The sequence below is a fragment of the Astatotilapia calliptera genome, chromosome 5, assembly GCF_900246225.1.
Source record: "Astatotilapia calliptera chromosome 5, fAstCal1.2, whole genome shotgun sequence".
NCBI lineage: Eukaryota > Metazoa > Chordata > Actinopteri > Cichliformes > Cichlidae > Astatotilapia > Astatotilapia calliptera.
The window spans coordinates 36,561,262-36,577,964 of record NC_039306.1 but is presented as its reverse complement, the minus strand read 5'-3'; the positions used below and the strand labels follow the sequence as shown (position 1 = coordinate 36,577,964).

The 16,703-nt window shown below is 41.3% G+C and overlaps 1 protein-coding gene across 7 annotated transcripts in view; it reads right to left on the bottom strand.

Moving 5' to 3' along the window:
* LOC113023063 (calcium-dependent secretion activator 1) overlaps positions 1-16,703 on the bottom strand; it is a 361,073-nt gene that overhangs the window by 285,741 nt on the left and 58,629 nt on the right. For all 7 annotated transcript variants that reach the window (XR_003272492.1, XM_026169138.1, XM_026169133.1 and 4 more), the window contains exon 2: positions 3,855-3,968. Coding sequence is in view for 6 of the 7 variants with exons in the window: in XM_026169138.1 (XP_026024923.1) it covers positions 3,855-3,968 (114 nt within the window). In the remaining variant the exon portion in view is untranslated. The remainder of the gene's footprint in view (positions 1-3,854; positions 3,969-16,703) is intronic.

Here is a 16,703-nt window from a genome sequence, read left to right as displayed (position 1 = left end):
TTATGCTCACTCACTCTTGCTTTGATGCTTCCCCTTTCTGTGTGTATGTTGATTTCCTCACAGTGCTAATCTAAAAAAGGTGATTCTGTTCATCCGGATATAGTGTTTTCAGTGGGAAAAACGCTTTGTCACTTATCCAAGTGACTTCTTCAGTCTCGGCTGAATGCAGGTTTCCCCTACATTAATGAATGATACGCTTGTAATGCTTAATGAATGACCATGAGCATCATTCAAAGAGAGTTGGGGAATGGCTGCAATCACAGGATTGTAAGATTGTGAAAGATATACCCTTAAGTCACCTCCTCGATTCAGAGATGGTATTTCCCTTTTTTATGTAGATTGCTTACTTGACTTGTGGTAGGCAACTGAAAACACAACATCCACAACACGCTGGATTTTGTTGAGAAGGTGAGAGATGTTATTATGGAGGCAGATTAAACAATGGTCTCATTTGATGTTACAATTCTCTTCACTTGTGTTCCAGTTACTAAAGCAGTGCAGGTAGTTCTTACGAGATCACAGGATGACCCCAAACTCTGCATCGCGACCACTCTCAGCACAGAACAAGTGTGTTTGCTCTTGGAAATGTGTCCTCTCAGCACTGGCAAAGGTGGCAAAAGTACTTAACTTAAAAAAAGTACTTAAGTAGAAGTAGAGATACTAGTGTTAAAAAATACTCCAGTAAAAGTTACTGATTAACTTCTTTACTGAAGTAAAAGTTAAAAAGTACCAGCTCTGAAATGTGCTCAGAGTCAGAAAGTAAAAGTAGCTCCTTAAAGACCATCTATCTTCATGCATAGCTGAACTGAACCTTGTGCCCTATTAATGCAATAATAAAATAGTATTAGTAGTTTGTATTCCTAACTTTAATTGTAATAAGGTTACTCAGCATGAATCAGGTAAGTTTTTGAAGAAGCTCTATTTTCTGTTGCCTGAGGGTGACTTGTCCCTACTCTTTTTTCTGTTTAGAGGCAGAGGTTAAAGTGGGATTCAGCCAGTGGGTGAACACTAAAATCAGTTGTAATAGCTCAGCATGGAGAAAAATTACACAATAATTTCTGTTGAGAGTTCCAGTAGATTTTTTAATTTACAGGCTGTGATCAGCTGACCTGCTACTCTTTGTGGATGTACACAACTGAAATCAACAAGATGCTGATTTTGTGGAGAACAGCTGGTTTAATCTGCCTTCTATCTCTCTGCTGTGCCTCTTCAAGCGCGCTGCCCAAAGCTATGTGTTTTGTTTTTCCAAGGGCTCAGGTGTGGACAGCTTGCTTACTTTTTATTGCACCTTTCTGCATCTCCATGATTGATCCACCTTGATTTTGGCCTCAAGTCTCCTTCTCCATGGAGGGTGTTACTCCTTGTGGCTGTTCAACTTGTAACCAAGTATCTCACTAATCACTCAACACCTTACCAAAATCCTTAAACCACACAGGTGGAGTAGCAACTCTTGCAATCCTTCTTAGAACCTCGGCATGCAGACTGGGACAGACGAGGATCAAGCCACCAACCTTCCAAGCAGTAGGTTACCTGCTCTACCTCCTGATTCACTGATCCACCTCACAAGGATCTAGAGACTTCCTGTGCTTTAATGGCAAGTATATATTCAAGTGACTGTGGGGAAAATGTTGCGGCGGCGAGTGAAGCAACCATTACAGTGGCTATAATGGGGCTTTGACAGATATACAGGGCAGCCTGTATCCCACAGGGCAATAGCAATCTGCATGCCAAACATCCTTGGGTAAGATACTAACCACAAGTTGCTCTCTGATGCATCCATTGGAGTATGGATGTGTGTATGTTAGATAGAAAGCACTTACATACAAAGAGCATAGAAAAAAAGTATTTCTGTGAATGGGTATGAATGGAGGGCAGCACGGTGGCACGGTGGTTAGCACTGTTGCCGCACAGCAAGAAGGTCCTGAGTTCAATTCCAACATCAGGCCGGGGTCTTTCTGTGTGGAGTTTGCATGTTCTCCCCGTGTTTGCGTGGGTTCCCTCCGGGTACTCCGGCTTCCTCCCACCGTCCAAAGACATGCACTTAGTGGGGATAGGTTAATTGGATAATCCAAATTGTCACTAGGTGTGAATGTGCGAATGAATGTGAGTGCGAATGGTTGTCTGTCCCTGTATGTTGGCCCTGCGACAGACTGGCGACCTGTCCAGGGTGTACCCTGCCTCCAGCGCCCCCCGCGACCCTGAAAAAGGATAAGCGGAAGCGAATGAATGGGTGAATGGGGCAAATTGTATAAAGAAAAGCACTTTATAAGAACCAGTCCATTTATTATGGCCTAGTGTGTTACCAGTAGTGTTATTGGTGACTGTGGTCCCTCACGCAATAACTCAGGCTCCTTTCCCACCCGAGAGGTGACATTCCATGTCCCAGTTGCTAGTCTTGGTAGCCGGGGATCACTCCGCCAGGGCCTCTGCTCCTTGCTGCTGCCCGGCACACATTGCACCCGACCTCTACAGTGCCTCCTGCGGGTGGTGGGCATACAGGAGGATGGCCATATATCCTTTTTTCGTGCTGTGCCCAGCACTCCATGGACTAAGGACTGGCCACCAAAAGCCTGCCCTCGGGGACCCTCCCTGGGCCTTCCTCCAGAGCAGGGCCCTGGTAACCCTATCCCAGGCAGGGTGAACTGTTCCCTTAATTGTAAACTCATAGAGTTCTTTTGAATCGCTCATTGCCTGGTCCCTGACCCAGGACCAATTTGCCATGAGAGACCCTATCAGGGGGCAAAAGCCTCAAAACAACATAGCCCCTGCGATCTCTGGGACACACAAACCCTTCCACCATGATAAGGTAGCTATTCACAGAGGGGCGAGCGTGATTTATGTTCATATTAAATTTATTCCATAACTGCAATGAATAACAGTTATCACCTTCTCACCATGATTCCAGTGGTTTTGTAACCCATACTGGCCTTGTGCAGGTATACCATCTTGCCCCCGCTGTTCTTTCACAGCTCATAGATCTTTCCCATAGTTGTGGAGAGGTTGGAATGAAAGAAATTGATTCTGTGGACAGGTATGTTTTATACACATGAGAATAATCTGTAATTGATCAACTGATTGTAATCTGTGTCATATGGACACAGAATCATTCTATGGGAGCCAGAATTTAAGGGGTCAAATACTTTTATCACTCAGTGCATGCAAATCAGTTCAGAAATTTTATATAATGTCGGGTGTTTTTCTTGGTTTTTGTTATTCTGTCTCTCTCTGTTAAAATGAAACTACCATAAAAATGAAAGACTGCTCATTTCTGTCTAAGCGAGCAAACTTACAAATTCACCACGGGATCAAATAATTATTTCATCAACTGTAGATGCCACTGATGCTACACCTTAAGTGCTACACCCTTAGGCTCCATGAGGAACAGAACAAGTGATGACGAGGTAGTGGGTGTCAGAGTCATGTTCCAGGATGAATAACATAATATTCTCAAATATGGGAAGACGGCTCAGATGTCAAGAATAGTGGGATTGAAAAAGTGTGTGTGTGTGTGACACTAAGTAGCCACAAATCTAAAAGAATCACTGACTTTAACATGTATGATTTATAAAAATTTTTAAAAAAAAGTTAAATTGAGTATATTGTAATTGGCACACAGTTATAAAGAGGAAAAAGTGAAGAGAAAATATTACGTAACATAATTGACTAATTAACTGAAATATATGTGAATGTTTTTTCTTCAACAAGAAGACAAGAGGTCAGCTACAAAAGGTGGAGTGTGGCCTCTCAGACACAGCAGTTTTCATAAGCACACTATTGGAATGATTCAGTTGATGCATAATTACATTAAATATTTTTTTCAAGCCAACTAATCTAAATCAAACAGGGCAACTTACCTCATAGTAGCTCTGTACAGCATTGATGAAGGCCTCATCAGCTACAATCTGAGTTTCTCCATTAAGAAACGCCTGGAAACGCTCCTTTACTGTCTGTAGCTGCTGCTTACTGATCTGTGGAAGACATTAATAAACAAAAGAAATAATAGGATGTTGTTGTTGTTAGTGAAAAAGCACACAATTTTACAACGTATCAATTGCAGATAAACTAAACCTTATGATTAAACTTGAATTGGTTGCTACAGTCAACAGCATACTGAAAAAAACTCCAGCTTCTATGACACTAAACATGCTACCAAAATACTGTCAAAATAGAGTAAAATGGAAGACTTTTTCCAAATCAAGAAACAATGTCTGCTAGAAATTAATTTTCTATACAACTAAAAATAGTTTTTCCAGTTCCAAGGAAGATATGATATAATTTCATTTTTGGATTATCAGTAAGAACAAGGGCAACAACCTTGTCATCCTTCTGGTACACAAAGGTAGGCGCACGCTTTACACTAAACCAGACAAACTATCATCAAAAAAGTTTGTCACTGCTTAGATACAAAAATACATAAGAGTCCCTGAAACAAGATCCAGGTCGTGGTTTGTCAGGTGATGTGAGGTTTAGAGAAACTAAAGTCCCCCACTGTCTTTGTCCTCACGGCTGAGAGGAGGTAAAAGATCTCAACATCCAGCCTTATGTGATTGAAAATAATTACAGTGCTGAAACAGAGCTTTCCCCTATTTGCTAATAATGAAGCATTTAATAATGCTGTTGCCAATCCAAGCAAACATGATTTTAAATGAAGGAAGGAGTATTAATGGTTGAAGACAGAACCATAATTCATATGTGATTTTGCTGATAGTTAATTATCCTTCATTCTAATCAGAATATAATCATGTATACTAAAAATGAATAGGTGTAAGTTTAACACGTATAATAGATAAGAAAATATTATCTATGTCATGGGGTGCCGAGGCAGGCCGTGTGTGAATATAAATGGACCCAAGATGCAGACTGCGTAGTAGTGAGCGAGCTTTATTAATCAAAGGGATGAAGTACAACACAAAAGAAAAGGTGGCGAGAACAGAACTGAAAATACTCTAAACTGGGAAAACTAGAACTTAAATCACAAAACCAGGGCCCTATTTCAGGAAGCCAGTTTAGTGCAAACTCTGAGTAAGTATACCCTGAGTTAACGAAAACTCTGGGTTTTCGGTTTCACAAAGCGAGTTTAGATTAATTCTGAGTGAGTTACTATGACGACACACTCCATGAAGCTAACCTGCCCCCTAGCAGGTTTACTTCAACTAACCCTGACCTTCTCCGCCTCTTTGTCGGAAACCTGACTGTAGGAAGTGTCAGACATGGCGTGCTCCTTCCTTGAAGAGCCAGTAGATGTTGAAGCCCAAATTCTCCGCAGAGCTCTCCGCCGGGAGAGAGTGATTAGAGCGAGTTTGGACATTTTATCATTTCCTGATGATTTCCTGTGTGAACGTTACCGTTTTTCAGCACAATCTATAATTTATTTGAATAACATCCTCAGGCCTAATATTGCTCATGTGACACATCGCGGACATCCTCTCAGTTCTGTACATATTATTTGTATTGCACTTCGGTTTTTTGCAAACGGGAGCTTTCTGTATAATATTGGTGACGCTGAGCACGTTTCCAAGGCTACCGTCTGTCGGGCAGTCAGGAATGTTACAGTTGCACTGAAACGTCTCCTGTACTCGTTTGTGGTGTTCCCCGGTCATAGACCCACAAGATTTATCAAAGAGGGATGCCACAAAATTGCAGGTATCAGGATGAACGAAACTTAATCCATGATGTGGTGATACTTGAACTACTACTTAAATCTTACATTTATATTCACGGTTCCCAGGCGTGATTGGCTGTACAGATGGCACTCACATTCCAATCATTGCTCCTTCAGTAAATGAAGGAGACTATGTGAACAGGAAGTCTTTCCACAGCATTAATGTACAGGTACATAGTTCCCTGTAGCATTTCAAACTAACAAATTATTTCATTATAGTAATGGATGCTAATTTGTGTTCTCTGCACTGTGAAGATCATATGTGATGCTGCCAACATTATCACAAATGTGGAAGCCAACTGCTCAGCCTCTGTGAGTGGTGGTGGTGGAGGACCTCCACCTGTTTTTCGGGCCTCCGCTTTTTTTCTGTTGGCTATAACGGGTCACATTTGAGCATACAGAGTAAGCAAATATGTACTTGTAATGTGCTCAGATAATTTCAATAAGTGCTTACAGAGGGGAAATTAATGTAGCCTCTAACTGCAATTGATTTACATCGGACAAACAGACCAAGCACTATGGCTCATAATACAATTACACCTTACCTGTTTGGACTATATTTTTATATTTCATTTTTACTTGCTGCCAGGAACGTTTGGGGCCTGTTGGGTTGCACCTGAGCTCACATCACATCACAAAATCAAATGTATGAAATAAAAAATAAAATAAAATATAATAAAATAACGTGTTAAATGGGTGGAAATCCCTAGATCAATGTTTAAATTAACACTCACGCATTGACTCTGTCGGCTATGTTTTGCCATGCATGCTCCCTTTCTTTTGCAGCTGAGCCTGTGTTACTTTTTTTCCGCGGAATTTGCATGTTATCAGCATATACTGCCATCAGAATTTCAGCCTCAAGCGCTGTGAAATACATTGACCGCGCCTTCTTTCCCTCCGTCTCCATGGTGACTCGCTTAATCTGTGCTCCACTAATCAGGGCTTTATGTATCCTCGTGCGCGCGTTTAACTTGGGGTTAAAGCAACTCCGCGTTGACTGAACTAATTGTTATCAGCCTTTCTGAAACCGAATATTCCGAGTTGGACAGTTCGGGGTTACTCAACCCTGAGTATCGTTTTTCACTCTGAGTTTTCTAAACCGGCTTCCTGAAATAGGGCCCAGAACACAAATGAGAGTACTTTGCGGGGAGAACTCACAGGAAGACGGCAGGAGATTCACAGACACGAAAACACCAAATAACACAGACGAACCAGCAACAAGGCCGAGGTAACACACACTATAAATACACACGCCAGGAATCAGGGGATGGGAAAAAGGAGGGAAACACACCTGGAAGACATCACAGCTGACGAGGCAGGGGAAACGTAAACAGAACACACTGACATAAGACAGAGACCTTCACAATAAAACAGGAACTTACACATGCAAGGACACGGACTAAGAAACACGGACTTAACACAGGAATACATGGGCAGAACCGAATAAACACTAAACAGAGGAAGAACAGAATCAAAATCACAATAACAGAAAACACAAAACGCTGGGTCAAAAAGACCCAGGATCATGACAATCTATGCAATATGAGAGCCTGTGCAGAGTCTGACCTTGGTGTGTAGGTGTGTGTGGTGCAGAGTGGGGGTGAAAGCGACACACAGGAGCCACTGAATGTCTGACTATTTAAATATAATGATTAATAAAAGGAAATTGCATTGAATAAATGGTGACTGACAAACACAGAGTTTTAAAAAGTAAAAAAAATTATTCCTCTTTATTTGAATTAGAAAGTAATTATGTTAGAATGAATGTTCATGTGAGAATGTGCTAAAGACAAATGTAATTGAGGTAGAATTACATAAACTGAATGGAACATGAAACGAATTATATCCATATGTGATAGAATTTTTCTTAAGTGATTATAGAGTTTTAACTTTGTGGTAAATCATGTAAGTCAGATAGATAGCGAAACGATGATAAAGTGGTCAGGTGATTAGATGTTAATAATGTGATTGGATGTTTAGATGTCATCTCAGAAGATGTGACATCCAGTAGCAGAAGGTGGAGAATCAGTGAAGAAGAGATACAGGGTTCTTCCCTTTTGTCTTCTGTGAGATGAGCAGTTTGGCAGATTGGATCTAAGAAACCTGCAAAAATGGGTAAATCAGCACTGATGTCATTAAGAAGAATTGATTGGACACCGTCCCAGGCTGTACTTTGTATGTACTGTTGTTTGAATAAGTCTATGTTTAAATCTCCACAAACACAGACATGATGAGAACAAGAAAAGAAAGGCAGCATTGTTGACATTAAATATTAATAATACTTCTACAAATCTTCTAGAATCTTCTATAAGTGCCCAGTGGTACCTAAAATTTCCCATAGCTCTCAGTAGCCTTGTTTAAAGTGTTTATTTAAACTTGAATTGCTTGACATTGTATGCCTACAAGCCAGCAAATTTGAAATTTCTATTAATATTTCTCAAAAACTCATTCTACTGTATCTTGTGAAGAGTTAGATGACAATTAAAGATCAGTAATGGCAATTCATTATATGGCCAGATTTGAAATATGGTCATAATTTCTCCTGTTTCTGCCTGAGATATGACCACTCCAATGAAAAGACCAATAAGAGGCTCTGTCTGTGCTGGAAAATTCCATAGTCTACTCCCTTGGTAACGGTTACCATGGTCACTGCGGCAGAGGAAGCAGTATGCGATTACAGCTTCCTTATTAGGGGTCAAAGTTCATACGAATTACAGTAAAACCAGCTGTGTCTTATCCTTAAGACAGTAGTGCATGATAAGATACTGTTAAATAAGAGGTCAGATAGTTGTAAGCAGCCAATGCACAGACTATAGTTTAGTCTTTCATAGTTCCAGCAGCTTTACACTGATACACAGATATTTTGAGATATGACATCAGGCAGACATGTAAACGCATACTGTGCAGAATTGTACAGAATTGCCTTTCTGCATAGAGAGCGACTAATTTAGTGTTACATCAATGATTTTTGTGCAACTATTTTTCCTTCCAAACCTACTGACGAAATTACTGGGGAAAGGAAAGGAAGACACCAAATCAGCAAGCTTGTACAGTCTCCATGTGGGAAGTAATACTGAATTCTGGCATAAAAAACTCCCCTATATATGTGCTAGAAATATCCAGCATGAAAATGAATAGAGTAGATAGCTGAATCATTGACACTCACACCAAAGACAAGCATTCACATCTTACTCCAATCTTTGGTTTAGCCAACAAATCTTAAAAATAATAAGCACTAATTATCTTACTTCCCTTTTGATGTATGAGAAAATCATGTATGCCAAGTACCAACCCCAATTTGTTCTTCACCAGAGTGTGAATGTTAGACAGAAAGCACTTAAGCATTAAAAAAGGTGACAGTGTGAATGGATGAAGGGCTTTGATAGACTGCTCAGGTAGAGCAGAAGAAGTGCTATATAAGAGCCAGTTCATTTAGCATTTATTAAACCCACGCCTTAAATATATGCCACTTATGATACAGAGAAAGTTCAAATGTTTTTTCTGCTTGTTGATTCCAAAGTCTTCCTAATACTTGTTCCATGGCACATGTTTGTATTATTACACCTGGCACAAACAGAAAAACATCCTGATCATATCACATTGTACATATGTTTGACTTCTGAGAGCCTGTGAAGGTATATTTAATGCAGGGAACTCAACTCGCCAACAATACACAGATAGTTTTCTGATCACATTCACCCAATTTGAGGCAATGAGGTATACAAAACTGTGGCATAACATGACCTTATTCGCTTCTTTTTTTGTGTCTTTTTAAATGGTAAATGGTAAATCGATTTGTATAGCGCTTTACTCTACATTCAGTCATTCGCCCATTCACACACACATTCACACACTGGCAATGGCAAGCTACGTTGTAGCCACAGCTGCCCTGGGGCGCACTGACAGAGGCGAGGCTGCCGGACACTGGCGCCACCGGGCCCTCTGTGTGAGTACAAGAAAACAATTATTAGAATATAATGTACTTAAATTTGCTTAGATGAGGGGGTCCAGCTGTATATCAGAGGAATAGGAAAGGATTTGTGAATGTCTGTGTTTTAGTTTGGTTTAGCTGTAGCCCTGAGAGTGTGTGTAATTGTGTTGAGGGAGAGGAATTTATTGACAATGGAGGTCTGCCTGTCATAAAAGGAGACCGGAAGCTACAGTTGGAGGATGCTAGGACTGTATGGAACAGATAGGAAAGAGAGGAGAAGTCTGTTACCTTTGTCCCTGAATGTAATAAAGGCTCATAACTGTCACAACTGTCACAAGTTTGCAGGAGACCCTCCACATGCTTAGCTGTAAAAGTAAGACAACAAGAGGCCAATGGCCCAGTGGAAACTGCCAAATGGAAGTAGAGTGGGGGTCTCAGTGCTTGTGACCTGGTAACCATGTTTTGTAGAGGAGTTTGGTGTAGCTTGGGTGAGGGGAGATGAACTTTTTATGACCAGCAGGAAGTCACATATACAGAGACACACACACAGTGCTTTAACTGTTACGACACACACACTCACACGCACACATACGCACACACAGGTATGCGCATACGCAGGCACTCACGTGCTCACACATACATACACAAACACAGTGTTTTGGGTTTACAACACACCATGTGGGTTTTATGATGCAGGGTTTGCTTCTATAAAACTGGTTGTAACAGACAAAGAAGTTGAGATCTGCAGAGAGCCCTGTACATCTCCCCTTCTAGAAGGTGCATGCGTAACTGAAGATGAATAAAGGTTTTGTGAAATAACTACTGAGTTCCGGTGTCGCCTCTGGAGGCCTGAGGAATAAAAAGATCTGGGGTGAAACTGAAAACGCAACACCTGACGGGGTTTTCCTGGAAATTTGGCAAAATCTTCTGCTTATAGTACTAATTACTGTCACGGGGGTGGAACGGACTCAGGCGCAGACTGAGGTAGCACAGTTCAACGACACTTTATTAATCACACTGGTGCGCTATATACACGTGAAGGGAGGGGGGAAACACCAGGGTCCCGGGGATCAATAGGCTGGGGAGACACTTCTTCGCACTCGCTCTGCTCCCTGTCCAAACAGTCTCCACACAAGCAGCTCAGCTCACTCTCCTACTCACGGGGTCCAGGGGTCACAAAAGGGCTGATCCAGGTAAACCTGTTTACACAGACGAGGGTAAGTCGAAGGCAAACACGGGAACAGTAGAATCGCAAGGAAGCCAGGCAATACTAACGAGAGTTACTCAATATTCCAGCGACGAATAGCTCAGAGCCCCAGCCTTAAGAGCCAGAGAACTGCAATTCGCTCGAGATCAGCTGCAGGTGCGTGGGCCAAGGGCAGGAGCCCAATCAGAGCTCCGCCCAGGCAGACAGGTAGGAGAGAGAGAGCGAGAGAAAAACAACAAACACTTGTGGCCACACTGGGCTGGCCGGGGAGGCACAGGGACCATGACAAATTACAGTACTTTGTTTGTTTTTTGCCATGTGCACCGTGTGAGTGGTAAAAAAAAATATCAGCTACATTATAGCAGCTCCACTGTGCTTTTTAATGTTTTTAAGTGTTTCTATTGGTAGTTCCTTGGTACATTGTTAAGTATCAACTTTTTGACTATGGTTGCCCAATTGTATTTAATTTTTTGCTCTTTGGGCATTTTAAAACTTTAAAATAACTCAGTTGTTGTTCTCTGCACCACTTGGGACTGCAAAACTGGAGTAAAGCGTTGGGAGCGTTAAAAAAAATGGTACAAACCATCTGTTACTATGGGAAATGTCAGATGGAAAAGCAAACGGTCCTGACTAAACTATAGTGGGAGTACTGGCAGTGTAGCTACATGCCTTACAGAGACATGGCTGAATAAATGTTCCACACACTCGCTTGTCACTCTGGATGTCTTTCAGCTCGGATGGGTGGATAGCGTGCATTGGACCACGGTTAGAGGAAGGGATGGCGCAAAGATGCATAAAGAACAAAGATGGCACGGCCACGTCCAGACGCCTTCCTGACCGCTCCGCTCCGACTATCCACTTTTCTTGTTTTTTACTTATTTTTTGCAGAGTCGAACAAAACCAAAGGTGGAGGAGTGTGTTTCATGATAAACAGAAAGTGGTGTGATGCCAGGACCATTTCTACTCGCTCCAGCGGCTGCTCGCCACATCTGGAGTTCCTGAGCATTAAGTGCCGCCCTTTGTATCTGCCCCGTGAGTTCACCTCGGTCATCGCCATGGCGGTCTACATCCCACCCCAAGCGGACACAGGTATGGCTTTGTTTTGGGTGGCTTGCGACCTAAAATCCAAGTACATTTGCAATGTCTTCCCATATCTTGGCAAGGACCCCAATCGTCCCACTGGGGAGAGACTTTCTGAAAATGTAGTAATGAGGCTGATGGAACCATTCCTAGACAAGGGCAGAAATGTTACCACGGACAATTTTTTCACATCGCTTTCACTTGCACAAAAACTTCTTAGACGGAAAACCACCATCCTCGGCACAGTCAACAGGATTCGCAGGGAAATTCCTCAATCCACTAGACAGACAGATCGCAATGAATTCACCACTCAGGTATGTTACAGGTCTTTTGTGGTTCTATGTTTATGTGTTTCATTGTGTGTAAAAGGGCTATGGAAATAACACTTTATCTTATTTCTTAGGTGTTTTCAACCTCTGCTGCCACGCTGACGGCGTATGCGGCCAAACGGAAGAAGACAGTCTATATTCTTAGCAGCATGCACAGCGTGGTTCAGACTGATAACACCACCAAAAGGAAGCCAAACACTGTCACCCTTTACAACAAAACAAAGTGTGGCGTGGATGTGATGGACCAGATGGTTCGGGAGTACACTGTCCGCAAAGGAACACGGCGCTGGCCAGTCGCCGTGTTTTATAACATGATTGACATGGCAGCACTGAATGCACATGTGCTGTATCAAGCATGCACCGGGACGAAGGAAAGACGGGTGGACTTCCTGGTGGCGCTTGCAAGAGTTGCAGAGTTGGCTCGCTCTCATGTAGCTGGGAAGAAGGCAAGAAAAGAACAGTTGCTTCGGACACAACCCTCCACACCTAGCCCTGGAAAAAGAGCCACGTGTCAGGTCAAACACAACTGCAAGAACAATCATGCCACTGTGCGATGTGTTCACTGCAAAAGATACACATGTGGTAAATGCAGACTACAGATACCATGGCAGTGCCAGGATTGTGAGTGATTGCTGAAAATGTTGAAATGTACTCACTCACTTTTTATTATTATTTGTAAATATGTGTACAAATGGTTGGTTTTTTGTACTGTTTTTATCAATAAATCTCAGCAACAAAGGACCTACACCCATGTGTGTTGATTTCTCCCTAAGATGGCAAACTGAAACACTCCAAGTTGGTGACTTTTGGAGATTTATTTCTCTGGATGATTGAGAATGCATCAAGATGAAACACAAAAGGAAGTGCACAGCTTTTAGCAGCTCCCCACGCCCTCAATCACACACCCCCACTCCCCTCCCTCCAGAATTTCCAGATAACGACCCAATTTACATATGAATGACTAGCCAATTTAGCTTCCACTTGGCTGAAGCTAAAGCCTAGCTAAAAGCCATTTGGCTGCTCTCCGGGTTTTAAAGGTAGAAAAAGCCAAATGGCGATCCGTGGGGGTTTAAGTGTAATGCTAAGATAAGTGATTAAAAAAGAAAAACAACTATTTTTATAGAGCAAAAAAGAGCCAAAAAATTAAGATTTCTTAAGGGAACATTTATTTATTTTTTATTTTATTTTATTAGTAAATGCTCCTTAACACTGGTTGCCAAACAAGAAGAAGAAGAAGAAGCAGTGAGCCAGTAGGGAGGGGGTGAGTGAGTGCGTGAGTGATTCGTTCATGCTACGAGGGTTAACGTGGAGTAACCCCAATGTGCTGTTAGCATGTTAGCAGAGCGATGCTACTGTGAACCGAGGAGCTGTTGTCTTGATGTGAGCTTCTACTCAGGGTTTTTTTCTTCCAGTTCAGAGCAGAAATGTTTTTGTTAAGAAACTGGCTGTTGTTTTTTTCCACACAATTTTAATTATAAGCTAGATACATTTCTACTAACGAAATGAGTTTTCTAACAGCAACAGGGTTGAGTCAGTGAATGAGTCAGTAGGGCTTGTGAATCATGATTCACGAGTCAGTAAAGTGATTTTCAAGTATTGAACGATTCGTTCATGATTCGCACATCACTAGGGATTATAGTTAAAGACTTCAGGAATCCAAAATCGGTAAGGAATATTACATAAGTGTTAAAATATTTCTATTTATAATTGTTAATTTATCTAATTGCAGTCGTTTCCATGAAATCTGGAGACTTTGTTAGCAAATGCATGACATTCTTTAAAGGTAATCACAATAATTTGCTCAACCTCTTTAACCCTTAGGAGAGCCTCCAGGTGGTGCTACTTTTTTATTTTCTGCAAGGGTGCAATGCTACTGAAATGTGTCTGTCGCAATTATTGTTGGATAAGCAGCTGTTTTCAGCAGCTGTGAACACACCCCGTCTGGGCCTGCTGTGTTCCTGGGCCGTTGCCTCCTCAGTTCTCTCCTCACTTGGTCTATAGTTATGCAGGGAGGGTTCTATGGGGAGGAGCATTCAGGGGGAGTATCAAATGAGGGTGTTGTGCACTACACCTACAGGACACCTACAGTGAGTCCTGGGTCTGACTGGGCCCTCCTCCCAGTAGGACACCCCTGAAATACCTCACCTAGGAGGAGTCCAGGAGGCATCCTAGTCAGATGCCACTAGAGATGGACCGATCCGATATTACGTATCGGTATCGGCCCGATACTGACCTAAATTACTGGATCGGATATCGGAGAAAAATAAAAAATGTAATCCGATCCATTAAATATCACGAAAGCACCTCACAAAACTTGCAACAGGCCGTAACTCGCCTCAGAACGTTAGCACGTTGGAGCAGTATGCATCACGTGATAGAGCGGCTGTGGCATGCGGGACCTGTCGGTGGTCTGGATAGCATGTGGAGCTTCGCTAGCAACCCGGCATTTCATCTCCGACAAAGTTATCCCCGAGAGAAGTAAAGCAAGTGTGTAAGTCCATCTCTGAATGTTTGTAAAGCATTCCTGCGTTAAGCTTAACAAGCGACTGCCTCTTCTTGCTGCTACTTCAATCATGAAACTGCTTAATGATCAGCTGATCGGCTTTTCTGTCGCGAGTCCGTCTCTCTTGTTTGTTTTTGGCCCACTTTGCACCAGAAAGAGGAAACCAGTGGATAAACAACAGCAGCACGTTTAAGCTTGATAAGCTGTTGTTAGAATTTATTTAATATTACTTTCTACACCAGGATCTTTTTCTACGTAGCTGATGCTGGTAACTGTGCAGGGGCGGATCTAGCAAAGTTTAGCCAGGGGGGCCGATAGGGCATGAACAGGGAAAAGGGGGCACAAAGACATACTTTTCTTTCTTATTCTCATTTAAAATGTCTAGCTTTTAATAAATAATTATCTGACACCCAAAGTTTTAATTTGATGTAAAAGGAATAGAAGTCAATTACTGTATATAGTGACTATTAAGTCTAATATATATACCCTAGTAAGGGTATATATATTAGACCCTAGTAAACAAAACTGAAGTAATAGTCTTTGGCGCCAAAGAAAAACGATTACAGGTCACCAGAGAACTTCAATCTATACATCTAAAAACCACAAACCAGGCGAGAAATTTGGGTGTAGTGATGGATGCAGACCTAAACTTAGAAAAACACATTAAGACAATAACAAAGTCAGCTTACTATCACCTCAAGAATATATCAAGGATAAAAGATCTGATGTCTCAACAGGACCTGGAAAAACTAGTCCATGCATTCATTTTTAGTAGGCTTGATTACTGTAACAGCATCTTTACAGGTCTACCTAAAAAATCAGTCAGACAACTACAGCTCATTCAGAACTCTGCTGCTCGAGTCCTCACTAAGACCAAAAAAGTGGACCACATCAGTCCAGCTCTGAGGTCTTTACACTGGCTGCCTGTCCGTCAGAGGATAGACTTTAAAGTTCTGATGCTGGCCTATAAAGCTCTGAATGGTTTAGGACCAAAATACATCAGTGACCTCCTGACCCAGTATGAACCATCCAGATCCCTCAGGTCATCTGGATCCGGTCTTTTATCAGTTCCCAGAGTCAGAACCAGACACGGAGAAGCTGCATTCAGCTTTTATGCTCCTTATATCTGGAACAAACTCCCAGAAAGCCTCAGATCAGCTGAAACACTCAGTTTATTTAAATCCAGGTTGAAGACTCACCTGTTCTCAGCTGCATTTGAATAAAGCACCAAATCCACACTTTTAAGCTTAAATTTCAAAACTTACACTAACTACTGATCTTATCTATTTCTGATTTTATCTGTTTTGATTTTATATACTGTTTTGTTTGTTTGTTAAGCTTAAATTTCAAAACTTACATTAACTACTGATTTTATCTACTGTTCTGATTTTATCTGTTTTGATTTTATATACTGTTTTGTTTGTTTGTTTGTTTGTTTGTTTGTTTGTTTGTTTGTTTGTTTGTTTGTTTGTTTGTTTGTTTGTTTGTTAAGTGGGTTTAGAGCTCTGGGTAGCTCCCCAGCTGGGTCTAGACTGGGTCTAGAGAGTATTTTAAATTCAGGGAATTTAAAATAGAAAGTACACTGCAAAAAACGATTTTCAAGAAAGTAAAAAAAACCTTGTTTATGGACATTTTTTCTTATTTTTTGCCTAAAAAGAAAATATATTCTTAACAAGCAAGTTTTGGACAAGAAAATAAAGCTTATTCTAGGAAAATATATCTAACTTTTCCTTAAAAGGATATTTCAGCTCATCTTGAGCTTTATTTACCAGTTACAAGGCATGACAATGGTTTGGTTGAATTTCCAGAATAAAAATAAGATTATTTTTCTCATTTCAAGAGTAAGGGCATTTAAACAGCTGCTCAGTTTAAGAAATGTATTTATTGACACTAAAGTTTAATATAATTGCTGTCAAGTTTGACACAATATGCAGTAAATGAACAAAGGCAGGAACTAAAAGCACATGGTAAACATGAAATACAGGCCCATT